The 26,746-nt window shown below is 40.6% G+C and overlaps 2 protein-coding genes across 2 annotated transcripts in view; both read right to left on the reverse strand.

Moving 5' to 3' along the window:
* POPDC2 (popeye domain containing 2) overlaps positions 1–12,283 on the reverse strand; it is a 35,816-nt gene extending 23,533 nt beyond the window's left edge. Inside the window, exons 1-3 of the mRNA XM_025377195.1 lie at positions 12,103–12,283; positions 10,023–10,111; positions 1,726–1,789 (exon numbers count right to left, since the gene is read on the reverse strand). The gene's annotated coding sequence lies outside the window, so the exon portion shown is untranslated. The remainder of the gene's footprint in view (positions 1–1,725; positions 1,790–10,022; positions 10,112–12,102) is intronic.
* Positions 4,358–12,305, reverse strand: LOC112619224 (cytochrome c oxidase copper chaperone). Its single transcript, XM_025377196.1, has 3 exons — positions 12,103–12,305; positions 10,023–10,111; positions 4,358–4,495 (listed from the first exon to the last, which is right to left on the reverse strand). The coding sequence occupies exons 1-2, from the start codon at positions 12,207–12,209 to the stop codon at positions 10,027–10,029; spliced, it is 192 nt and encodes a 63-aa protein (XP_025232981.1). The 5' UTR covers positions 12,210–12,305; the 3' UTR covers positions 4,358–4,495; positions 10,023–10,026.
* Positions 12,306–26,746: the final 14,441 nt, after the last annotated feature.

Here is a 26,746-nt window from a genome sequence, read left to right on the forward strand (position 1 = left end):
ATGTGGGGGAGCTTCTGGGAAAAAGCATACTCCCTGATAGACAGCAGGCCTACCTTTCATCCAGGCTCGAACAGTTGTGTGATGATGTAATGCTTGAAGTTACCATAGTCATGAGATATGATATGCCTAAGGATGAGAAGGATAAAGAGCAGAAAAATAGAACAAGCCTAGGTTTTTTGTTTGCTTGCTTTTTTAAGACAGGGCCTTGCTTTGTCAGCCAGGCTGGAATGCAGTGGCGCAATCACGGCTCACCACAGCCTCAGTCCTCTGGGTTCAAGTGATTTCTCACCTCAGCCTCCCAAGTAACTGAAACTACAGGCATGTACTACCATGCCCAGCTAATGTTTTTATTTTCTGTACCGACAGGTTCTCACTGCATTGCTCAGGCCAGTCTTGAACTCCAGGATTCAAGAGATCCTCTGGCCTCGGTCTCCCAAAGTGCTGGGATTACAGGCATGAACCACCACACTCGGCCAAGGCTAAGTTCTTGAAAGCACCACTGAGCCACTGTCTCAAACCTGGAGCTTTTAATTTCTAAACTTCCTAACAGGGAGATAAATTACTTTTCTATATTGCTTGCGTCAGCATAGTTGGGTATTCTAGTGCTTGCTTTTGAAAGCATCCTAATTCAGATCTCCCTAAGGACAACTCTTCAGGGAACAGTTCTCTGAACATCTGCTAATTGTCTTATTCTATAAAAACTGAACATCAGAATTATGCTCTACCAATAATTTTCTTTCTAAAGTTTGAGTAAACTACGAGAGGAATTCCTCCTACAAACTCAATTTGACCGTTCAGGGTGACCTGTTAGGTGAACAAGATGGTGCAGTGGAAATCTAGTTGTCTATTCAATATCCAATTACCTCTTCCTCAATTGTGACAGAATTTGTTTTGTCCAGATATCAAACCTGCACATGGATCTAAGCGGGGGTGGGGTGGAGGTGGGGAATCTTGTGTAAGCCAATCAGCATAACGTATTCCGTTGATAACTATTACTGGTCCATAAAAATACATATAACCTAATTTGGCTCAATCAGACTTTAGAAAAGGGACTAAGAGTCCATGCCCAGGAAATGGTTTCCCTCTCTTCTGCTGCACTTGAACAAGAAAGCACATGATGGGCTTCATCAGTCCTGGACGAGAAAGCTCTGAGATGAAAATAACTTGAGTCTTGGATGAAATTAGTGATCCTATGATATCATCACATTTAGAGCTGACTCTAACTGGACTTCCAGCTATGTGAGTTTTCCTTAAGAGGATTTTCTATTACTTGCTATCAAAAGCACCATAATCAACACAGACGGAACATCTAGCACTTTTTAATACCTAAAGAAATAAATACTGGGCATAATCACACATGCACTTTAGGAAAGCATCTTGGAATATCCATCATACCACTGAGCATTCAACTTTATATTTCTGTGGTTTTTATATATATATATCCACTAGACTATAAGCTCTCTGAGGGAAGAGTCTATGTCTTACTACTCTTTGACTACTACTCTGTATAGTTGGCATACAGTATGTCCTCAGCAAGTGATGAATCACACAGCCTCTCATCTTGAAAAAAGTATGTCTGATTCACACATGAATTATCAACACTAGGGCTGTTACCTGCAAATAACAGGCCTTCACTAAGTATGCATTAAATGAATTTATAACTACAAATACATGATGTTTATACTGGATAACTAGTACACCAAAGAATACTGGGCTTCAACTTACATCACAGGTTACCAGCTATTGGATCAGGGTGATTTTCTTAACCTCTCTGAGCACCTATACTCACCTGTAAAATGAGGATCATGGTTTTTCCATCACATCACAGATCACATTAGACCTGTGAAAGACGTAGTAATCCCAAGATAGGCCTTACTTAAGGATATGATCCTGTTTTCATCAACCTTCAAGTTAAACATTTCAAGGTTAGACAAAGAGGGGACTAGAAAGAATAGTGTGAATATATCCGCATTGAGTTTAGTCATTATTGCGAAGAGCAAAGGCTTAGCAAAGAGGTGCATTAGAATGTGGTTGTTACCCACTAGGAGGCCAAGTTCTTCATTTTTCCAGTTACTGTGGTGATGCCTCTTATTATTACGGAAATGCTGCACATCATCTTTGGGAAGACTCAAGCACTAGGAAAGGGTGGGCAGAGGGTCTTGTGAGATGTACTTTTAAGTGTTGCAGAGGCCAAAAAGGGTGCTTTCAGGTCCTTTACAAATCAGGCAAGCATACCAAACTGGCAAAAGTTTTAAAAAATTGTGTTGCTCAGAGATTAGGGAAATCAGTGCTCTGAGACACTAAGGTGCAAATGCGTATTTTTTTTTCTAGAGATCATTTGGGGGCAGTCGTCACTCAAAGCCTTGAAAACATGCATGGCCTCTGGCCCCTCCTTAGCTGAGTGATTAGTAATGGACACTTGTAAAGACTTTCCATAAGGAGACTTCTATTGCAGTGTTATCAGAGTAGCCAAAAGAAAAAAAAAAAGTAAAAGGTGTATATACACACACACACACACAGAGAGAGGAGGGAGGGAGGGAGGGAGAGAGGGAGGGAAAGAGAGAGAGAGAGAGAGGGAGGGAGGGAGGGAGAGAGAGAGAATGCTATTGAAGAGAGGTTCTATTGTAGACTGGTGGGATTTCAGGATATTTCTTCCTTATAATGTTTCCATTAAAGCAACCAACAAAATAAAACAAAACTTCAGAATTTAGGTTATCTGACATACATCCTGTTCCAGACTGAGATCCAATTCCTAGAATGGCATCTGACATACAGAAGACACTCTATATGAAGTATTTGTTTAATGAATGAATGTCCAAATGTGCAAAAAGTAAAAACAGGGTATTGGTTAAATTATGGTTAAGTCACAGATGAATTTATACATAGTCAATACAAATGACACCGTAGACCTATACTCACTGATGGTAAAATACATTAGGGGCAAAACATGATAATGTTGTAACTTCATTAAAATATATATAGCACAGAAAAAATTTTATTTTTGTTTTAAAACATGTATAAAGGCATAGAAAAAGTCTGGACTAGTATATATTAGAAATCAACAACGGGTGATAAGGTTATTGATTTTTTTGTTTTATTTTTTGTAGTTCCAGGACATATTCAAGCAGAGTTTGGATAACCATATGCCAAAGATCTGTATTGGGTGGGAAGTTGGTTCATACCTGTCTTAATTGTCCAAGATTCTATTCTTCATGTAGATTATGTCTGTAAATCATAAAGTGCTTACTAAAGTATATCCAAATGAATATTCAAATAAAAATATAAAAATAAAATAAGAGAATGCTAATAACAGTGCCAAATACTGTGTATACATCATTTTTAATTAGTACTTCCCATCCTGTAAGTTAGGTATTACTTCTATACCTGCTGTTTTTTTTTTTTTTTTTTTGGTTTTTTTTTTCAGCTGAGAAAGAGACCCAAAAAAGCTATCCCTTGCTTGAGGTCACATAGTCAGCTATTGAACCTAAGTCTGTCATACATCAAAGCCATGCTCTTAATGAATTAGGAAAGAATCTTAAGGAATCATCCGACTCAGCTCCTTATTTTATAAAGGAGAGACTTTTTCCATCACACAATGACACATGAACATTACATATCCTCTTATGTTCTCAGTATCTTTTGTTCTTGAGATTTTAGACTCAATGTACTTTACAAGCAGAATATGACCATACTTCATTAGCCCATCAGCAGCTACAAGGATGACAAGATTGCTATACTAAGGAAATCACACTCTGTTCAACTCCAGACATCACCATGGCATAGCACTGAGCTGTTTGATTAGTGACTTTTAGTCCCAATTCAGTCTCCAGCCTAAGCCAGCTTCTAATTAAGAGACAACTATCTAACCTGTAGGCACGAAACTTAAAATCCTAGTCTATTTTAAAATATAACTAGCCATGTACAGATTTATAATGCCAAACAGTTGAGATCTTCCAAGCCAAATCACCCTAATCTGATCCAAAATCTAAACTGACTTTTCCAAAAGACAGCTAATAAACAATAATGGTTTAAATAATAAGACTAAAGGCTTGTTCTTACCTTTAAGAAAGTTTTTTTTAAAAAAAAAAAGAGTGTTGAAGGAGATGATATGGCTACCACACTGATTCTGAATTGGTAAAGGGTTATTTTTTCTACTTCTATTCACCTAATTCTGGAGATTTCATTGGTTGAGATCAGTATCTGCTTTCTCCTGACAACAGATATCCAGAGTTCCCAGAATGACATTTTAATAAGAATATAAGCACTTTATGTTACAAGATTTGTTGATATATACCCTTTGGGGGAAAAAAGCCATGTGAGCAAATGAGGAACACATACACAAAGAAACACAACTGAAGATCTTTCGCTAGTAATATTTTACTTTCTTTTAAAAATAAATTATAAATACTTTTTCCACATATCAAAGTTCATCAAAGAACTCCCAAAATTAATCTTCTTCATTCTTCAGGAATTATTTATTCACACAGCAGACCACCTACAGAAAAAGATTTATTTTAGAAAGTCAGATTTCAAACATCATGCCAGATCTATGGAGTCAGGGAATTAAGACCACTAGAAATGAATGCCGCAGATGAGTAACTAACTAATTGCCAGAATTATTCCAAATCAGTCATAAAATTCAAAATCAACATTTTAAAATTCTAGGTTTGCCTAACTAAAAACATCAGTGAAACTACTACAATACTGTTTACTCTTTAAAAGTTTTTGAAGTAAAAACTCCCTCTCTGTGTGTGTATATATATAGAAATAATACGTGTGTTTGAGAAATATGTATTTCTCAAAAATATCCTCCAAAAAAGGCTACAGCAGTTATTTTTACAGATATTCAAGAAACAAGACTTGCAAACCCCTCTTTGCTGATTCAAGTATGACTGGCGAAGATCCACAAAGTAGAAGGCAGAAGGTCAGCTCAGTACTCAAGGTACTTCCTGTGGAAAGTTACTCCCTTAATCCCAAAGGCAAGATAAGGGCAACCCTTTAACATTCATTTGGAAAAATCAAAAAGGGAGAGTAGCATAGATAGGGTTGCTGATCCAGTCAAGTCAATACCAGGCTTCTCACACTGCTCCCAGTGCCTATCCCAGAAGATTGAGAACAATGGTAGGAAGGTAATTAAATTGGAGTAGCTAACTCTTCAAGTCTAATGCAAATACTTGCCTCATTTAGCTGTTCACTTCATTTGGTTTAGATAAAGATAAACCACATCAAGACACAAACATCTAAACTCTCTCTTTTCTAAAAGGCTCAAAGGAAGAATACATTTATAGAAAAACTTGGAAAGACAACCAAAAGCGAAGCCATTCAACCTTTCAATTATAGCAGCTCATAGCATTGTTACCACTTTTGCTACTGACTACACATCAAAAGGGGCTACGTGGTAGAAGACCGTGGATTTAAACCTGTTTGGTTATATCTCTGGATGTAAAGTCCTTGACTGGAGGGATAATCTTTCTCCCCTCGGCATTTTCCAGGGTCTTAATAAATATCTGTTGAATGAATAAACGTTTGAATGGCAGAAATTACTCTTTCTGGATTATCTTGGGATCAGATTTTCATACATAATCAGTTGTGTGTGTGTGTGCGCGCGTAAAATTCAGCATATTTTAAGCACCCAACTGTTAAGTTGTTAAACTTAATACTGAATATCACCACTACTCAGTACTAGTCCTTTGATTTCTTTCAATGACTTTAGTCTCCAAAATGGGTTCTTTAGGCTTCTTCTGACTCCTAAAGGCAGAAAGACAGTAGCCATCCATTTCCTCCTTATATTTCTAATGAGGTTCTAGGTTCTTCTAATTTCTCTTTTCAGTAAAAGAAGCAGTCAAAAAATAGAAAAAATTGTCTAAAATCACCACCATACCCATTTTTTCTTGAGTTTTCAAGTTTCTGCCTTTGCTACTACTAAATTTTCAGATAATTTACGTCTAGCATTATCTCTGCTATTTGTCTTCAACTTAGGCCAGTGGTTGTTAAAGAGGAGTGCACTTGAAAATTATCTAGGAGTTTTTCAGTCAACAGGTGCAGACCAGGGCCCAAGTTGTGAATTTTGGAAAACATTCTTCAGATGATTCTGAGGTGCACCTCTGGGTAAGAACTACTGGGTGAATGTAGCCTACTTTCACATTAAGTATAAAAAATGTATAATAGATTCATTCCCAATCTACTGTACTCGAGGTACAATTAAGATCTACTTAGGAATAACATCAAAATCTACAAAGGTTTCTGAATTCAGGAACTTTCATGATCATTGCCAGAAAGATCTAAGTTTGCAAAATATTTTTCCTTTGAAGCTATTCTCAGAAAAATGTGATCTAACAGTCTAAGAAATACCAATTTAGGTTAAGTTTATCTTATAGCAATGCAGACAGTTGTGTTGGATTTCACCCTCCAGCCAATGGCCTGTTTACTCGGTTATATGCAACTGTACATTTCAGCAACAGGTCTTTCTAATTAGCATTCATAATGAGGTTTTAAGATTGAAGATCAAGATTATGTGCAATTCTAAAAATGAACATGTTGGAATAAAATCTCATTAAATACAAGGAGTGAAGTGTAAAGTGCCTGTGATTTGGAGAATATAAAAGATCTGAACTCTAATGTAATTTGACCACTATCCACTCTTAACTTGAGCAAGTCTTTTTTGACTTCACTGTGCCTCCATTTCCCCATGGAGGTTGGAGAAATAGGACACCTGGGACCAACGAGGATCCAACACCCAGTCCTCTTCCAAAAATATTATTACACTGAAAATGAAGAACATGCAGTTTGAATTCTTAGAAAGGTCCTACATGGATTCAGATTGTTCTTCCTGTAACCAGGATTCAATAATAATCAAGTCATATACTTAACAGACCTCAACTGAATGTCTGCTATCTACAACTCTCAAGGTATGAGCTATTCTGTTCTGGTTTTTACAGATGATTTATTTTACATTTAATCATCACAACAACTCTATGAAGTAGTTTGGGCATGTATTATTGTCTCCATTTTACAAATGAGGAAACCAAGGTACAGAAAGTTAAGGACCTGCCCAAGACCACACAATCAGTTAAACAGTAGATTTTCTAAGTCTAAAGCTTTTGCATTTTCTTTTACACACAAATGAAGTACACAGACATAATTCTCACTCTCTGTCCCAATAACATAAAGAAAACTATGATATCATATGGTATTTTTGAATATAAGCCACTAATAACAATTGTACCACCTTTGTGGTTCAGATGAAGTCCAAGATAAGCTTTTGATATTCCTAAAATTAGCATTTTTTTAAATCACCCTTTTTTATCAAGGCAGGTTCAGCACAAGCCTACAGCTTATGCAACTGATGAGGGACTTATATCATGAACAAGGAAACCACGTACAAATGTTGAGGCTGCATCTTTAAAAATAGTTAATAAAGTACACTTACACTTTTTAAGAACACACTCCCCTTCAAATTTACTTATTTTACAAAATAGTTCATTACGGCATTTCTTTAAATAACCATCTAGTCTAAAAGCTACTTAAGCGTATCATATACACGACAGAAGATATACCATACTATATATAGAATCACAAAATGTATTATGGTTCTCTTTTTATAAATAATACGTGAAATTCAGAGGAATAATGTCTTGATGAAGCTAAATGTAGCTAAAGTGAAAAACATGCTAAACTAAATATCAGAAAAATAAAAATAAAGCCTCAGGACTTTCAGCCTAGACTGTTTTCCATTACACAGTAACTTCTTATCAGCTTGCGACAAGTTCCTTATCCCTTCTTTTTTATAGCTCAGTGAGGAAGACCGGCCATATGTGAAATTCCAAAGAGACAGGAAAGAGGTGCAAGGGAAAGAAGCCAGGCTCTCCAGTACTAATATATTGGCATGTGGCTTTGGCATTATCTCTCAGCTGTTATGAAGTTAAAAGTGGTAGTGTGGTGTGGAAATTAGGGTAGGGGCAAAAAGCAGAGGGAATCGGCCTGGAGACTGAGGCTCCAGTTCTGATACTGCACAACCCACCTTAGGGGTCATTTCATAACCATTAGCTTTAATTTCCTTATTTATTCATTCATTTAACAATCCTCTACTGAGCACCTACTATGAGCCAGGCACTGTTATAGGTGGTGGGGATATGACAGTCAATGAAATAGAAAATTCCTACTTTCTCAGAGCTTACATTCTAACTGCCGTGAAGCAACACAGATAATTAAAAATATATATAATATGTAGGTGACAGTGTATAGAATAGAGTAGCCACTAGCCACATGTAGCTATTAAAATTTTTAAAAACTAAAAATTCAGTACCTCAGTCTTACCAGCCACAATTCAAGTGCTCAACAGCCACATAAGGCTAGTGGCTACCAGACTGGCAAGTGCAGATACAGAACATTTCCATGTTCACAGAAAGCTCTGTTAGGACAGCACCATGATGGGCAAGGGATGTAATTTACATGGGGCGTTGAGGGAAAGCCTCTCTAATAAGGAGACTTTTGAAGAGAACTGAGTAAAGGGGGTGTGTAGGGGGGGAGGTGAGCTAAGTTGATAACTGAAGAAAGCGCTTCCAAACAAAAGAATATCATTTGTTTGTGGAACTGTTGGACACATATCACTTAAGGTCCCTTTCAGCACTTAAATTTGGATTAAGAGTTCCAAGTTCTTTTAAAAAATGGCCTGAGGTCCACCACCCCATCTGGGATGTCAGGAGTGCCACTGCCCGGCTGCCCACTGTCTGGGAAGTAAGGAGCACCTCTGCCCAGCCACCCAACTGTCTGGGAAGTGAGGAGCACCTCTGCCCAGCCACCCCGTCTGGGAAGTGAGGTGCCTCTCTGGATGGCTGCCCACCGTCTAGCAAGTGAGGAGCACCTCTGCCCGGCTGCCACCCCGTCTGGGAAGTGAGGAGCGCCTCTGCCCAGCTGCTGCCCTGTCTGGGATGTGAGGAGCGCCTCTGCGGGGCCGCCCCACTGTCTGGGAAGTGTGGAGCACCTCTGCCCAGCTGCCCACCGTCTGGGAAGTGAGGTGCGTCTCTGCCCGGCTTCCACCCTGTCTGGGAAGTGAGGAGCGCCTCTGACCAGCTGCCGCCCCACCTGGCAAGTGAAGAGGGCCACTGCCCGGCTGCCCCACTGTCTGGGAAGTGAGGAGCACCTCTGCCCAGCCACTGTGCAACCTTCCAAGTGTGAAGTAACAGCATTGTGTGTGATCTTTTCTGTCTTCCCTAAGTTTGCATTTTTGACATTAAAGTTTACTTTTAATTAAAAAAAAAAAAAATGGGCCTGAGGCTTTAGTTTTATTCGAATAAAGCATGGCACAAAAGAAATAACTACAATTCCATTTTCATTTTTCAGAGAGCAACACTTCCATGGGATACCTACTCCCTACTTAAAAGCATTCATTGGCCAGGCATAGTGGCTCACACTTCTAACCCCAGCACTTCGAGAGACCATCGCAGGAGGACTGCTTGAGTTCAAGAGGTTGAGATCAGCCTGGGCAAGATGGCGAAACCCCATCTCTAAAAAATAAAACAAAAAATTAGCCAGGCATGGTGGCCCACACCTGTAGTCCCAGTTAGGAGGCTGAGGGGAGGATCACCCAAGCCTGGGGGGTTGAGGCTGCAGTGAGCTGTGACTGGGCCACTTCACCCCAGCCTGGGTTACAGAGTGAGACCCTGCCTCAAAAAAAAAAAAAAAAAAAAAAGCATTTACCGAAGTCTCATAATATTAGAAACAAGAAAGATAATATTTTTCTTTTAGTTCCTTCAGTCAGACAATTTTCCTAAAGCCATGAGACCTAAAGACTGTTGTCAAACCCTTTCTTAAAAGCTCAATTCTCCCCTTCCCCAATCTGCTAAATGCCTGTCTTTACTGACATAATTTACTCCCTTCACTGGGAACTGAAAAATCATGGTTTTTTCAAATTGATACTTAAGCATTTTAGATTAACCAGGTGAACTACCTTTCAGAGAGAATGTAGCCCAACTGTTGCTAAATCTGTAAAGCAATACACAAATTTGAAGCAAGAAGCTTACCATTTCATATTTTAAATCCCAGAGCTCTCATACATTCCTTGTGGGCCTCAATTAGATGTCCACAGTGTTCTTCTCCTTTCTCGATGATACTATAAAACAAAATGTACTTGTTATCTAAATAGGCATTAAGCACATTATTAAGTATGCATGATAGTGATGGGCAGTGAGACAAAACATGGGTATAATGGAATGTAGCTGGAGTTAAAACAAATGCTATTACCTCAACCAGCTTTGTTTTTATTTGATCTTATGATATTTCCATGCCTATGAAGACATTACACAGATAAGTGATTTTGGGGGGTAAATCTGATAAGAAATAATCACCCATATTAAATATTGCCTCTAGTCAATATCCAAGGAGTAACATTGCTCTATAAAGAAATAAACTGACTGAATAAAACATTTATGCTAAATGAAGGGCACAGAAAACAGATCAATTTTTTGCTTATTATCACGGAGAAATTAGCTTTCTGATTTTGCCCTACATTCAAATACAACCAAATAAGTCTACTTCTAATTACAAGACATCAAAAACATAAACACCAAAAACATCTGGTAGCCAGGAGACCAAGATGAGCACCCCCTCGTGATGATGAAAGAACATTTTACTTGTAAAATTCACAAAGACAAGACTAGGACTACACAGCTTTATTTCTAAGGCCTGAAAATGTGATTTAGCAAACAATCAAGTTAAGCCAAACTCAATTACAAGGAAAAACTGACTCCTGACTACGGATATTTGGGGAGAACCCACGTAGTCTGAGGCAATCGAGGCAAAAGGAATTTAAAGAAGGGAATAGGTTCTCCTTCCATCGAAACTCTACCTATCCTTCAATAGCTCAAGAGCTGCCTGCAAATGGGAGAGATTGCCTGGGAGAGTGAGATCATTGTGAAGATAATAGCTAGCATTCATTGATCATTTATTGCCATGTACACTGTGCTAGGCACTTGACATGGCTTGTACCGTTAACCTTTACAATAATACTGGAGGGAGTTTCTTTTATTAGAATCATTTTATAGACACATGAGGCTCAAGGTCACCAAGTTAGTGGATTAAGATTCAAACCTTGACTGTGGATCCCAGACTCTTAATCATGCTGTCATACTACTCAAGGTTCAATAGCACTTAGTGTTACCACTGGAACAATTTGTTCAGACGGCAGTCTTTCAATCCTGCCTTCACAGTATTATTTACAAAATACTGAGGATTAATAAAAGCACTGAGCTCCTACACTTTTATTATCCCGTTACAGCACTAATGATTTCTTTATTATTTGCGAAGACAAAAGGGGCCAGAGGAAGAGATGCACATTCACGTTATCTCAGGACGTCCTCTAATGAGATTTGCTCCACAAAAGAGGATATATAAAATAAGAACAAACCTTTTGTGGACTGACAATCTAGATGAACTATTCTGAATACTTTGTCCCCTGCGCCATAGACGTTGATTTTCAACTTTTGGTTGCCTTAAAAGGGTTGAAGGGGAACTCTTCAGCACTGTAAGGAACGCACCGTGTCCTACTGTCTCTAAATTTTGGGAGGAAGCCTTAGAATTTACCAGAAAACCTTTCCTGTTTGGTCTTAACAAATCTTCTATCATAGCCCTTACCACGTGGTATACAAGTCATTGGTATGTGTCTCCATTAACTTTAAGCTCCTTTATATCAAGTCCCATCTTTATCCATGTCTACATCTTCGGACCTAACGCAGTGCTTAACCAAGAACAGATACTCAAAACACATTTGTAGAAAGGAATGAGTGGTTGAAGCTAGCGGTTCTCCTCTTTCTTCATCGCTTCCCGGGACTAAGCCACCGGATAAGTCAACAGAGAGCCGACCAGGAAACCTACGAGGCCCAGTAATTATCTCCAGAGCGCCGCAATCGGGCTGGGAGAGCGGGTAGGAGGCGGGGAGTGGGGGGGAGGAGGCGGGGGAAAGGAGGGGGGGAGGAGGCAGGGAAGAGGAGGGGGTAAGAGGGGAAGGAAAAGGGCAGAGGGCAGAGGGCGTAGGGCAGAGGCACCGGAAGGCACAGGCCGCGGCCCGAGGCTCGTCGGCCGCGCCCTCTCCGGCTGCACACTGACCACGCATCGCGCGCCTTCTTGGTCTCCGGACAAGCGCAGCAAGGCTTCAGCGGCTTCTTCTCCTGAGGCTCAGGCGGGGCAGGGTTTGAGTCGACCAGACCCGGCATCTTTCGCGCCAAAAGCAGCTACGAGCGGAGACAGCCAAATCTATGCGAGCCTCCGCAAACGCCGATTTGTCCGCTGCCACTTCCGGCAGTCGCTCTAAAAAAATACAGGAAGTCCTGCCTCTCTCTGACAGGTGGGGGAATTTAAAAGGCGCGCGTGCGCAGCAGAGGCAAAATTCCGGCCTTAACGAGAGGGTGCCTCATCAGCGCATGCGCAAGGAGGCCCGGTCACCCGGACTGTAGTATTTACACTCTAGGACTCTAGGTTATAGAGAATTTGTTAAATCAACTTGGGGAGGGCTCACGAAGAAGGAAAGCAGCAAGACAGCTGAGAGATCTTGTAACACCCGTTCCTCCCCACCCAGTATCGAAACGGAAGCCCAAGATGGTGAAATGATTTGTTCAAGCCAAACAGGAGAAACCACAAGCGAAAGCCAGTTCTCTTGAATAACAGACTAGTTTCCCCGTTTTTTATCTGCCTTCTTCCTGATCCCCACACGCTGCAGGCCTTTCCTTTAATTGACCTATTTAAAAATGAATAGCAAAGACACAGAACCACCCAAACCACAACTGTTGGGGGAATTTAAAAGGTCCTCTAACCCCCTATACATCTCCTACGCACATTCAATCCTCAGCTAATTTGCATTTATAGCCCATCTCCAACTGATTTGAGTTCAGCATGAATTATTCAGTCATATATTCGTTAATATACTGATGAATAATATTGAAAAATACCATTTCCATAGCATTTCCTCAGGTACATAGGTAAACTGGTGCCCGTCTTATTCGCAACGAAATGGATATAATCATTGGATTTTTTTCCTGCAGAGAACTGTTGGAAACAGGCAATAAACTCTATTTAATTTAATTTTATTTTGTTCTATTTTTTGGAGACAAGGTCTTGCTCTGTTGCCCAGGCTGGAGTGAAGTGGCATGATCTCAGCTCACTGCCACCTCCACCTCCTGGGTTCAAGCGATTCTCCTGCCTCAGCCTCCTGAGTAGCTGGGATTACAGGTGTGCACCACCACGATCGGGTAATTTTTGCATTTTTTAGTAGAGACGGGGTTTTGCCACGTTGGCCAGGCTGGTCTCAAACTCCTGACCTCAGGTGATCCGCCCACATCAGCCTCCAAAAGTGCTGCATTATAGGCGTGAGCCACTGCGCCTGGCCAATAAAATCATTTTTTAAAGCAGGACATCGAGGCGCTGTTCAATAGCCGCCTGGTGATGGGTGTTTTTAAGTACTTAAACTTTCAGTATCACCTAATCAAAGTTTGTTTCTATATTATAGATATTTAGCTCAGGGAGTCTACAGGTGTGTCTGTGAACTGGTGCTGTATAAGAGTAATTTCTATATGTGTATTTTTCTAGTTACTAAGACCATCCCCATTTTGTCATCTGAAAACTTTCAATAAGCATGATTTTTATTTCCTTCTTGATTGATATGTTTAATAATACAACATATTACCCTCATATTCTAAATTCACCCTCATTCATTATTATCAATTCTTTCAACTAGGTGCTAACTCACATTGTTTAGAATCTTGCTAATCAAACAGTGCTTCCTGGATGAGCAATATCAACATCACTTCTAACCTTAATATACAATAAAATGTGGTTCAACAAATCAATGGGGAAAAGAAAATAGGCTAACCATCTGGAGAAAATTGAACACTACATTAAAAGGAAGAGCTCCAGACGCATTAAAGGCCTACATGGGAAAGATTGAAATGTGAAATTAATAGCAAATTGTGGAGGAGAATATTTTAATACTGAGGGATGGAGGAATAACTTATGTTACAACATTTCGAAAGTACAAATTGTATGTCAAAAAATTGAAGAAATTGCATCAAAATAAAGGCTTGGGGTTTTACATACATTACTATAGACAAAGGTAACAAATAGATGACAGAATTGGGAGAACATATTTGAAATCTAAATATTTTAAAAAATTTTTAGAGTTAAAAAAACTAATGTGTTCACTTAGAAGGTGTATTCAGTTGAAACAATGTCACCTTCAGCCACAATATCTTCCATACACATAGAGCTGTGGAGGTTGTGAGCCATCATTTAATCTTCATTGCAGTCGAAATTATTATCTGCATTTATAGATGGGGAAAAATTGAAGTTCAGAGGTGTACATGATTTGTTCAAGGCTTCATAACTTGAAAGTGGCAGTACTGAGTCTCACCATCTTCTCCTTGTATTCTACTATCCTACTTAATTTATCTAAATGCAAGGCAAAGCCCAGTGCAGTGGCTCACACCTGTAATCCCACACTTTGGGAGGCTGAGGCAGGCAGATCATCTGAGGTCAGAAGTTCAAGACCAGCCCAGCCAACATGGTAAAAACCCATCTCTACTAAAAATGCAAAAATTAGCCAGGAGTGATAACCTGTAATTCCAGCTACTTGGGGGGATGAGGCATAAGAATCACCTGAACCCAGGGGGTGGAGATTTCAGTGAGCCAAAATTGTGCCACTGCACTCCAGCTTGGGTGATATAGTGAGACACTCAAAAAATTTTAATTAATTAATTAATGCAAAGCAATTTTTTTATTTTAAAACTAATCATTGATTTGCATTCACTTGTGCTGTTGCATTTTTATGTATAGGAAATGAACAAGGAAGAAAAGGAAGATAAATATCTAACAAGAGTTTAGAGAGTTAAGAGAATTGAGATAAATAGTAGGAACAGATTACAGACCCAAAGACTCAAAGAACTTTTCTGCAATTGAGACTTTTTGGCCCACTGTCCCTCCCTGCTTCAGGGAAGAAAGATTACTGGTTGTGATAACACTGTCTGTGACTTCCTCAGGTTAGCTAATACTGGTAGGCCTCAGGCAAAAAAATTGAGTAGCAGCCCTTTCTGCACCACACTTCCTTAACCTGCTATGTTCCAGACATTTACAAACCTTTGGTTTCCTTACTGAGCGCTGTAACCCTTACACTCTTTCAACAACTGCTTCTTCAGGATGAAATATTCTCCTGACTTTGAAAAAAAAGAACAGTGGCCTTTCCAAAGTGAAATATTTAGTCCTTTATATCTAGCTACTAAACTATCCTCTTGTTTCAGGATGGTACAGCTAACCGACATATGTGGGTTACTTTTCCTTCCACCTTTTTTTATATGAAGTAAGGTGGAGCACGCTGGCTCACGCCTATAATCCCAGCACTTTGGGAGGCTGAGGCCAGCGGATCACTTGAGGTCAGGAGTTAGAGACCAGCCTGACCAACATGGTAAAAGCCCGTTTCTACTAAAAGTACAAAAATTAGCTGGTTGTGATGGCAGGCACCAGTAATTTCAGCTACTCAGGAGGCTGAGGCAGGAGAATCCCTTGAACCAGAGAGGCAGAGGTTGCAGTGAACCGAGATCATGCCACTGCACTCCAGCCTGGGCAACAGAGTGAGACTTTGTCTCAATAATAATTTATATAAAGTAAGCTTTAAGGTCAACTTTTGATTTTTATGTTATTACTATGCTTTTCTTCTTTCTCTTTATCATTTTTTCTTTTCCTACCTAGCCTAAATGCTTTTATATTTGTGGGATGGCCTGTTTTGGTATTAAAGGAAAAGTAGGAGTATATAACATATGAAATTTATCATTTCCCTTTCTACCCCCAACAAAAATCTTAATAGCCCACTTCCCCCAAGAAAAATAATTTTAGAGAGCTGTAATTAGAGTTTAAATTAACACTAGGTGGCTGATCAGTACCAAATAATAAAAGATAAAATTCACCCATCTGTTTTACAAAGGCAACTCTGAGATTAGTTTGATTTGTACCTTTTATATCAAGCTCTTGCTCCTCAATTTTGATTTTAACCAGAATTGGAACTCTTTTAAACCTTTGGAATGCTTTGCTATCACTATAATTGCTAAATTAGTAGGCATTAAGACTTGAAGTGGTGACTGTAGTGGACTTTTTCATAACACAGTGAACATGTTTATTGTATGTTATTGAATGGGGACATTAGCTACCAGTGGCACCAAACAGCAATTTCGTGGATGCATGACAGCCCTGGTAATGCCAGAAGCAACAACTAAGAAAATACTTTCTAAAATCCTTCTATGATAAAGGTATTTTTAGCCATTTTTCAGGCCTGACTAATCCCAGGTGTGGCAGCTTTACCAAGTAAGAGTGGGTAGTTGTTGGCGGAGAAGGAGTGACACCATATGTTGAGAGATAAGAATTACAAGACTTAAATTCTCATTGGCCTAATGTACTATGTCTACTTTGTATAAACTAACTTACAAAAGTAAGTAAGGTGATTTTTCTACTTATATCTGCCCCTGCAAATAAAAAAATGCTTTCCAGTTTCCACAGGTAAATATGTACTGTACGACATTCTCTATAGCTGCAATTTTATTCAAATTGCCTGCCACAGTTTTATGAATGTTGGTTGTATTAGTCTGTTCTCATGCTGCTATAAAGAAATACCCGAGACTGGGTAATTTATAAAGGAAAGAGGTTTAATTGACTCACAGTTCTGCATTGCTGGGGAGGCTCCAGGAGACTCATGGTGGAAGGCAAAGGAGAAGCAGGGACCTTCTTTATGAGATGGTAGGACAGAGTGAGTGCCAACAGGGGAAATGCCAGACACTGATAAAACCATCAGATCATGTGAGACTCACTCACTATCATAAGAACAGCATGGGAGAAACTGCCCCCATGATCCAGTTACCTCCACCAGGTTCTGAGAGACAGGACTACCTGGATTTCCTAGGCAGACTAAGAATCCCTAAGCCTAGCTGGGAAGGTGACCACTTCCACCTTTAACACGGGGCTTGCAACTTAGCTCACACACGACCAATCAGATAGTAAGGAAAGCTCACTAAAATGCTAATTAGGCAACAACAGGAGGTAAAGAAATAGCCAATCATCTGTTGCCTGGGAGCACAGCGGGAGGGACAAGGATCCGGATATAAACCCAGGCATTCGAGCTGGCAAGGCGGCAACCCTCTTTGGGTCCCCTCCCTTTATATGGGAGCTCTGTTTTCACTCTATTAAATCTTACAACTGCACTCTTCTGGTCTGTGTTTGTTACTGCTCGAGCTGAGCTTTCGCTCTCTGTTCACCACTGCTGTTTGCCGCCCTCGCAGACCCACGGCTGACTCCCATCCCTCTGGATCCGGCAGGGTGTCCGTGTGCTCCTGATCCAGTGAGGCGCCCGTTGCTGCTCCTGATCAGGCTAAAGGCTTGCCATTGTTCCTGTATGGCTAAGTGCCTGGGTTTGTCCTAATCGAGCTGAACACTAGTCACTGGGTTCCACGGTTCTCTTCTGTGACCCACGGCTTTTAATAGAGCTGTAACACTCACTGCATGGCCCAAGATTCCATTCCTTGGAATCCATGAGGCCAAGACCCCCAGGTCAGAGAACACGAGGCTTGCCACCATCTTGGAAGTGGCCCACCTCCATTTTGGAAGCAGCCCACCACCATCTTGGGAGCTCTGGGAGCAAGGACCCCCGGTAACAGTTCCACCCTTGACACGTAGGGATTACAATTCAAGATGAGATTCTGGGTAGGGACACAGCCAAACCATATTATTGGTGGAAGCCTGCAAGCAGTTAGGTCACAGATGAAGGACAATTTATTACTTATAGCAATAGCAGCAGCAGAATATCAGCATTTTTGTGCTCAGTTCCCTGAGCTCCAAGTTCACAGGCAGATGTGAAGAAACCCAGATGGTATCCACATATGCATTGGGCTGAATTATAGGAAAGGAACAGTGAGCTTAGGAAACTCAAATCTTTAGTTGTGGGTAGTAAAAATGTCTGACTTTTGCTCCCAAAGGAGACACTACCTTTGTCTTCCAAGATTGTTTCCTACACAAAGGAACAAAGGCAAACAGTGCCACCCATTGAAAGACATGCAGAAGGCCGGGCATCGTGGCTCACACCTGTAATCCCAGCACTTTGGGAGGCCGAGGCAGGCAGATCACAAGGTCAAGAGATCAAGACTATACTGGCCAACATGGTGAAACCCTGTCTCTACTAAAAGTACAAAAATTAGTTGGGCGTGGTGGCACATGCCTGTAGTCCCAGCTACTTGGGAGGCTGAGGCAGGAGAATCACTTGAATCTGGGAGGCAGAGATTGCAGTGAGCCGAGATCATGCCACTGCACTCCAGCCTGGCGACAGAATGAGAGTCTGTCTCAAAAAAAAAAAAAAAAAAAAGAGAAGACATGCAGAAACATGTGCACCCATGGAGAACTATCTCCCAACATTACTATGTACTTCATTTTAATTAAATTTTATGAACTAATATCCCTCTCCAATATCAAAGTTATTTTAATACAAGTAACCTAAATGACACGACCTAATTTCACAAAGGTTGTGTATTAGTCATTTATTGCTATTACTATGGACTGAATGTTTGTGTCCTGCCATAATTTATATACTGAAACCCTAATCCCCAATGTGATGATATTTGAAGATGGAGCCTTTGGGAGATAAGTAGGTTTGATGATGTCATGAAGATGGAGACCCCATGATGGTATTAGTACTCTTATAACAAGAGAAAGAGACCAGAGCCCTTTTGTTGTACCCACGTGAGGATACAACAAGAAGGCAGCCCTCTGTAAGTCAGAAGTAAAGCCAGGATCCTTGCCAGGAACTAAATTGACTGGCACCTTGATCTAGGACTTCCCAGTTTCCAGAACTGTGAAAAATAAATATCTGTTGTTTAAGCCACCCAGTCTATAGTATTTTGTTATTGCAACCCAAGGAGACTAAGACAGCTGTATAACAATATTACCACATACCTGGTGGTAAAACGTATTTATTGTCTCAGAGTTTCTGTAGGTTAAGGGCATTACTTAAGTGACTTCTTTGATTAGGGTCTTACAAGACTTGAATCAAGCTTTCAGCCAAGACTTGGTCTCATCTGTGGTTCTACTGGGGAAGAATATGCTCCAATCTTACGTTGTTGACAGAATTCAGTTTCTTGCTATTGTAGGACTAAAGGCTTTGGTTTCTTGCTGGCTATCAGTTGGAGGCTACCCTCAGCTCCTAGAGGCCTCCTGTAGTTCCTTGCCACATAGGGTTCCCAACATGGTCACTTACTTCCTCAAAGCCAGCAAGGGAGAGAGAGCCACCCAGAAATATGGGCATTACAGTCTTATGTAAGAGAACCATGTAATTACATCTATCCTATCATATTTGGCATGTTCTATTGGTTAAAATACTCGAAAAGAGGGCATCACATGAGAACATGAACACCAAGAGATCAGGATCCAGGGGCCACCTTAAGAATCTGTCTACCACAGGTCGATTATCTAAAGTGAAAATTGATTATACAAATGGAGTAATTCCTGTTATACCCAACTAAAATTTAGAGTTAGAGGACCACAGGGGTGAAAAAACACTCAGGTCTCAAAAGTCTGCCCCAGAAACTATCCCAAAAGCCCAATCCAATGAAATAGCTGCTACAATTTTAAGACTAGTTTGACAACAAATGGCTGCCATGACTTCAAAGCTTGTTTTGTCTAGTAACTTTTGACACCCAGCAATCAGAGCTTTCCAGCTCCTGCAAAATGCCACAAGCATCAGTGAACTTTCTTTCGTAACAACTTATATGACCTTTCTCTTTTCCCAATGAAACTTCAACCATTTCCTTTTTTTTTTTTTTTTGGAATATACTGGAGACTACCTCAGTTTGTGTGTTTGTCACAGATTACAATCCTATTTCTTTGTTTATTGCAAAATAAACTCTTTTTGTTTGGAGATTAGCCTCTATATATTTATCTGTTATTGACATTACATGGTGTCAGAAGTGAGATGCAAAGCAGATTGACTTTGGAAAGAAAATGGCCCCTGGAACTATGGTGTGCAGCACTCACAGTCAGACCCCTAGAGCCCCCTACTTTCCCTGGCGATCTTTTTCCACCACAGTGAGTTTTTCTTGGGTTAAACACCCTTTTTTTTTGGATTTGAGTTCTTCAGCTTTATTTGGGATTTCTTTATGAAGGGCCTTTCCTCTCCTATTTATTAGGACTCCTATTTATAAGGGATTTGAAGAAGGTTTTGTCGTTCTTCCCGGTGAGTATGTACTTCACTCTTTGGTTCATTTTGTGTGCTTGGTTTTTATTTTGGCTTTTGTGTGTTTGGCTTTGCACTGACTCACTTGGATACATTTATTTACACATGGGCTCCCCAAATTCAAAGATATACCAAAATAGCTCCCCCGCACTGGGGACTTGAGCTTGTTATATGCTTAAGTATTATGGTCCATCTTCCTATTCTTTGTTATCTCAATGGACCAATTATACCAAAGAAAATTTGGAATTACAATGGCCATCTCTTGAACTCCCTAAATTTGTTTTTCTTAAAACTAAATTAGAAGGCTATGGCTACAAAATTAAATTGCCTGAAAGGGGCATATACTTTAAGTGATATCTTGAAACATCTAAATGTATTCCAGCCTCGAAAATCACCTAACTCCAAAATACCATCGCTAAGTTAACTGAGACAGATAAACAACTAAAGGAAGATTTAAAAAGGTCTTAGAAAATCAGAGTCTTTCTTTTGCCTGGTACCACCACCTCTCTCTCCTCTCTACCCTTCCCTTTCTGAAAACCCTACTCAATCCTGATACTTCCTCCCCTACTACTCTCCCAGCTTCTGATCCCCATCCTCAACCTATAAAAACTCATCACTTTAGAGTTAGACCCACTAACAATCCTGAGGTTCCTTAGATTGTCTGTGTCCTTGGAATAAGGCTGAAATCCATGTTAAAGCTAAGGAATTTCCTAAAGTTACCCAGGACTTTCTTTGCTTTGCTGATGAATTTAACATTACAATTGAAGCTTACTAGCCCAGCTTCTCTGATCTTAATCAACTTGTCCACATGCTTGTGGGAGAAGGCCAGGCTAATCACTGGATGAAAAAGGTCAATTGTGCCTGGGCATGGTGGCTCACGCCTGTAATCCCAACACTTTGGGAGGCTGAGGTGGGCCGATCACCTGAGGTCAGGAGATAGAGACCAGCCTGGCCAGCATGGCGAAACTTTGTCTCTACTAAAAATACAAAAATTAGCCAGCCCTGGTGGCACACATCTATAATCCCACCTACTCGGAAGGCTGAGGCAGGGTCATTTGAACCTAGGAGGTGGAGGTTGCCATGAGTCAAGATCACTCTACTGCACTCCAGCCTGGGTGATAAAGTGAGACCCTGTCTAAAAAAAAAAAGGAAAGAAAGAAAAAGGTCAATTGCACACACCCTGTATTAGTCTGTTTTCATGCTGCTGATAAAGACATACCCAAAAAGGGGCAACTTGCAAAAGAAAGAGGTTTAATTGGCCTTACAGTTCCACATGGCTGGGGAAGCCTCACAATCATGGTGGAAGGCAAGGAGGAGCAAGTCCCATCTTACATGGATGGCGGCAGGGAAAGAAAATGTGGAAGACGCAAAAGTGGAAACCTCTGGTAAAACCATTAGATTTTGTGAGACTTATTCACTACCATGAGAACAGTATGGGAAAAACCACCCCCATGATTCAATTGTCTCCCACTGGGTCCTTCCACAACATGGAATTATGGGAGTATAATTCAATATGAGATTTAGGGGGGACACAGAACCAAACTATGTCATTTTGCCCTGGCCCTTGCCAAATCTCATGTCCTCACATTTCAAAACCAGTCATGCCTTCCCAGCAGTCCCCCAAAGTCTTAACTCATTTCAGCATTCACTCAAAAGTCCGCAGTCCAAAGTCTCATCTGAGACAAAGCAAGTCCCTTCTGCCTATGAGCCTGTAAAATCAAAACAAGTTAGTTATTTCCTAGAAACAATGGAAATACAGACCTTGGGTAAATACAACTGTTCCAAATAGGAGAAATTGGCCAAAACAAAAGGGCTACAGGGCCCAGGCAAGTTTGAAATCCAGTGGGGCAGTCAAATCTTAAAGCTCCAAAATGAACTCCTTTGACTCCATGTCTCATATCCAGGTCATGCGGATGCAAGAGGTAGATTCCCATGGTCTTAGGCAGCTCCCCGCCTGTGGCTTTGCAGGTTACAGCCTCCCTCCTGGCTGCTTTCCTGGGCTGGTGTTGAGTGTCTGCAGCTTTTCCAGGTGCATGGTGCAAGCTGTCGGTAGATCTACAATTCTAGGGTCTGGTGGGCAGTGGTCCTCTTCTCACAACTCCACTAAGCAGTGCCCCAGTAGGGACTCTGTGTAGGGGCTCAAACCCCACCTTTCCCTTCTGCATTACCTTAGCAGAGGTTCTCCATGAGAGACCCCCCACTGCAGCAAACTTCTGCCAGGGTGTCCAGGCATTTACACACATATTCTGAAATCTAGGTGAAGGTTCCTAAACTTCACTTCTTGACTTCTGTGCACCCTCAGGCTAACACCACATGGAAGCTGCCAAGGCTTGGGGTTTGTGACATTTGAAGCCATGGTCTGAGCTCTATGTTGGCCCTTTCAGCCATGGCTGGAGTGGCTAGGATGCAGGGCACCATGTCCCTAGGTTGCACACAGCTTGGGGACCCTGGTCCCAGCCCACAAAACCACTTTATTCTTCTAGACCTCCGAGCCTGTGATGGGAGTGGCTGCCATGAAGACCTCTGACATGCGCTGGAGACATTTTCTCCATTGTCTTGGAAATTAACATTTGGCTCCTGGTTACTTATGCAAATTTATGTAGTTGGCTTGAATTTCTCTTCCGAAAATGGTGTTTTCTTTTCTATTGCATTGTCAGGCTGCAAACTTTTCAAACCTTTATGCTGTTTCTCCTTTACAACTGAATGCCTTTAACAGCAACCAAGTCACCTCTTGAATGCTTTGCTGCTTAGAAATTTCTTCCACCAGACACCCTAAATCATCTCTCTCAAGTTCAAAGTTCCACAAATCTCTAAGGCAGGGGCAAAATGCCACCACTCTCTTTGCTAAAATATAACAAGAATCACCTTTACTCCAGTTTCCAACAAGTTCCTCATCTCCATCTGAGACCACCTCAACCTGGATCTTATTGTCCATATCACTATCAGCATTTTGGGAAAAGCTATTCAACAAATCTCCAGGAATTTCCAAACTTTTCCACATTTTCCTGTCTTCTGAGCCCTCCAAACTGTTCCAATCTCTGCCTGTTACCCAGTTCCAAAGTTGCTTCCACATTTTCAGGTATCTTCTCAGCAGTAGCCCCCTCCTGGTACCAGTTTATTATATTAGTACATTTCCATGCTGCTGATAAAGACATACCCAAGACAGGGCAATTTACAAAAGAAAGAGGTTTAACTGGCCTTACAGTTCCACATGGCTGGGGAAGCTTCACAATCAGGGTGGAAGGTAAGGAGAAGCAAGTCCCATCTTACATGGATGGCAGCAGGCAAAGAGAGAATGAGGAAGATGCAAAAGCAAAAACCCCTGATAAAACCATTAGATCTTGTGAGACTTATTCACTACCATAAGAACAGTATGGGGGAACTTCCCCATGATTCAATTATCTCCCACCAGCTCCGTCCCATAACACATGGGAATTATGGGAGTACAACTCAAGATGAGATTTGGGTGGGGACACAGAGCCAAACCATATCACACCCCTAACAGAATTTAGAAAGACCCCTCCTCATCTCCCTAGAAACTGGCTTATAATATAGGGAGCAGGAACTGTAACGTTCAAAGTTTATATAGGGCCATCCCCAAAGCATTCCCTAAAGTCACTGATCAGAATAAAATTCAAGCATGTACCCAAGAACCAAATGAACTGGTTCATAACTATGTGATTATAATAGACTCCAGATTGTACTTAAAGAGAATTCTGGCCTTCCCATGGACATTGACTCTACTAGAGTTGCCTTTAACTTTATGTTTGTTAATGGTCTCTCTTAACAATTTGCTCAGTTAGTCAAAAGAGCTTGCAAGGAATGAGAACCCATGCCAATCCTTTACCTTGTTAATTTGGCAAATCAATTAGATAGCACCCTAGAGGATACCAATAAAAAGAAGACTACAAAAATCCCAAGCCTCCAATTACAACAAATGAAAGGTCCCAGAGAAAACAATTAGGGCTCTGAATGGCACCACTCCTCTAATTCATGAAACTCACCTCCTGGCATCTGTCATTATTGTAAACAACCTGGACACAGCAAGAAAAACTGTTATAAACTTAACCAATCTAAATAGTCTTCTTCATTTAACTCTTTGACTCCTGCCTCCTAATGAAAGGGATCCAAAAATATACAGGGGCTTTTTCCAATTCTTCCCCTCAACCCCCTTGGCAATGAGGTCCTACCCGTTCTCATTGACACAGAAGCAACCCTATCAGTGCTCAAACCCACCAACCTAAGCCAGGCCCTGCCTTGGAGTTATAAAATTATTCAAATAGTAGGAGTTTCTGATAAACCACTGATGGCATTTCTAGAGCAGCCCATTGCTTTTTGCCTTGGGTTTTTACAAGATACCTATCATTTTTTACTAGCAGAATCTGCTCCAGCTAACTTATTGGGATGAAATTAAAAAAAAAAAAAAGTCATGTTGGCATCTCTTTATCCCTAAAGGGGGAAATAATTTTGGAGTCTGATAAGCCAAATAGCCTGTTGAACTCTACCAATAATCTCCCACTCATTTGTTATGTTGTCTCATGCAGTAAAGAACTCTCCACTGGGTCCCAGAGTTCCCTACTGGAACAGAAAACTGTCTCTTTATCAACCACATCATCAACAGATGTTGGTAGAATTCATAATGCACCCTCAATCAAAATCCAAATTGATTCAACCAAGCCCTTGCCTGGTATTAAACAATAGTCCTTAACCAAACTGCCTTAGACCCAATATTGAAGAATACAAAACTCAAGGCCTAATAATTCCCTGTATCAGCCCCTAACACTTCCACCCTCCCAGTAAGAAAACCTAATGGTTGAGGATGGAGAGTTGTTCAGGATCTCCATGCCATAAATAATATCGTTATACCCTGTCACCTCATGGTCCCAAATATACACACTTCTGTTCCCAAATCCACATACAGATGACTTCTATACCTGCTGATAGTGAATTTTCACTATTACTGACCTCTGCAGTGTCTTCTTCAGCATCCCTGTTGATCAAACTAGTCAATATCTGTTTGCCTTTACCTGGGAAGGACAACAATATACTTGGACAGTTATGCCTCAGGGCTATATGGAAGGCCCTTCCTACTTTTCTCAAATTCTGAAAGCTAATTTACAAAATGTGGCTTTTCTTCAAGGCTCACCCTTACTAAAATACGTGGGTAATTTATTTCTTTGTTCTCTCTCATGCAGGTAGCCTGTGAGATAGACAGTGTGCATCTTTTAAAACTTCTAGTCACAAAAAAAATCATAAGGTTTCTAAGAAAAAATATAACTATACTTAAGACCCAAGCTAAATATCTAGGTCATCTGACTTCTTGAACAGGACTACATTTGGGCCCCGAACAGATCCAAGGTGTCCTGCAGTTCCCCAAATCTACAATGAAATGGCAACTCAGAGAGTTTCTTAGACTTGCTGGATACTGCAGTAACTGGATACCAAACTTTTACTTAATTGCTCAACCCCTGTACAGCCTACTCAAGACCTCTAAAACCGATCCCATTGTTTGAGAAGAATCTAAAAATATTGCATTTACTAAATTAAAGGAAGAATTATTAAACCCCCCATATCCTGAGACATCCCAATTATCCACTCCTTATTTTCCTTTTTGTTTATGAAAAAAGGGAAATTCCTTGGGCATCCCAACTAAAAAAGCATTGAGAGTAACACTGCCCCTAGTGGATATTACAGCCAATAACTAGATCCAGTGGCTTGGGGATTATGCTCCTGTTTGGGAACTATTCCAGCTACTGTTCTACTAGTTACAGCTACAGAATAAACAATCATGAGATCTCCTTTGACCACTTCTGTTCCCCATTCTGTTGAAGCTCTTAAATTCCCATCATACCCAACACCTTTCCACCAGTTGTCTTAGCTTTTATGAACTTTGTTTACTAGCTGCTCCTCACATAACTTTCTCTATGTAACAATCTTAATCCTGCATCTCACTCACCCTTTCTTTCTGATGAAACCCCCTATAAGTGTTTGACCCTCACTATCTTTGACTCCCCAGAAAGATTTGCAGAAAAGTCCATTAGACAGTGCTGAACTATCGTTGTTTATAAATGGATCATATTTAAAGGATGACACTGGCAAAGAGTGTGCAGGATATGCAATTATTACCTCTTTTGAAGTATCTGAGGCTAGCTTCCTATCTGTGGCTACTTCTGTCAAACAGGCTGAGCTTTTGCCCTTACTTTGGCTTGCCTCCTTGCTAAAGGGAAATCTGCTAATCTTTATTTACAGGCAGTAGGTATGCTTTTGAGGTTGCTCATGATTTGGGGATGTTATGGAAATAATAGGTTTCCTCACTTCCATGGGAAGCCAAATTACAAATGGATCCTACACACAAGACTTACTGGATGTCATCTAGCTACCAGCTGCTTTGGCTATTGTCTAATTTTCTGGACATTAAAATCTACATTTTTACGGAAGTGAGAGTAAACCTCTTTGCTAATAATGCAGCAAAGAATGCTGCTATTAAAGGATCATTTGATC

This window comes from Theropithecus gelada, chromosome 2 (genome assembly GCF_003255815.1).
Source record: "Theropithecus gelada isolate Dixy chromosome 2, Tgel_1.0, whole genome shotgun sequence".
NCBI classification, from domain to species: domain Eukaryota; kingdom Metazoa; phylum Chordata; class Mammalia; order Primates; family Cercopithecidae; genus Theropithecus; species Theropithecus gelada.

Excerpts from the sequence above, each read along its gene's own strand:
- LOC112619224 (XM_025377196.1), bottom strand. The coding sequence starts at position 12,209 with ATGCCGGGTCTGGTCGACTCAAACCCTGCCCCGCCTGAGCCTCAGGAG. Across the intron at positions 10,112-12,102 it reads AAGAAGGCGCGCGATGCGTG|TATCATCGAGAAAGGAGAAG; the intron begins GTCAGTGTGCAG and ends TTTGTTTTATAG.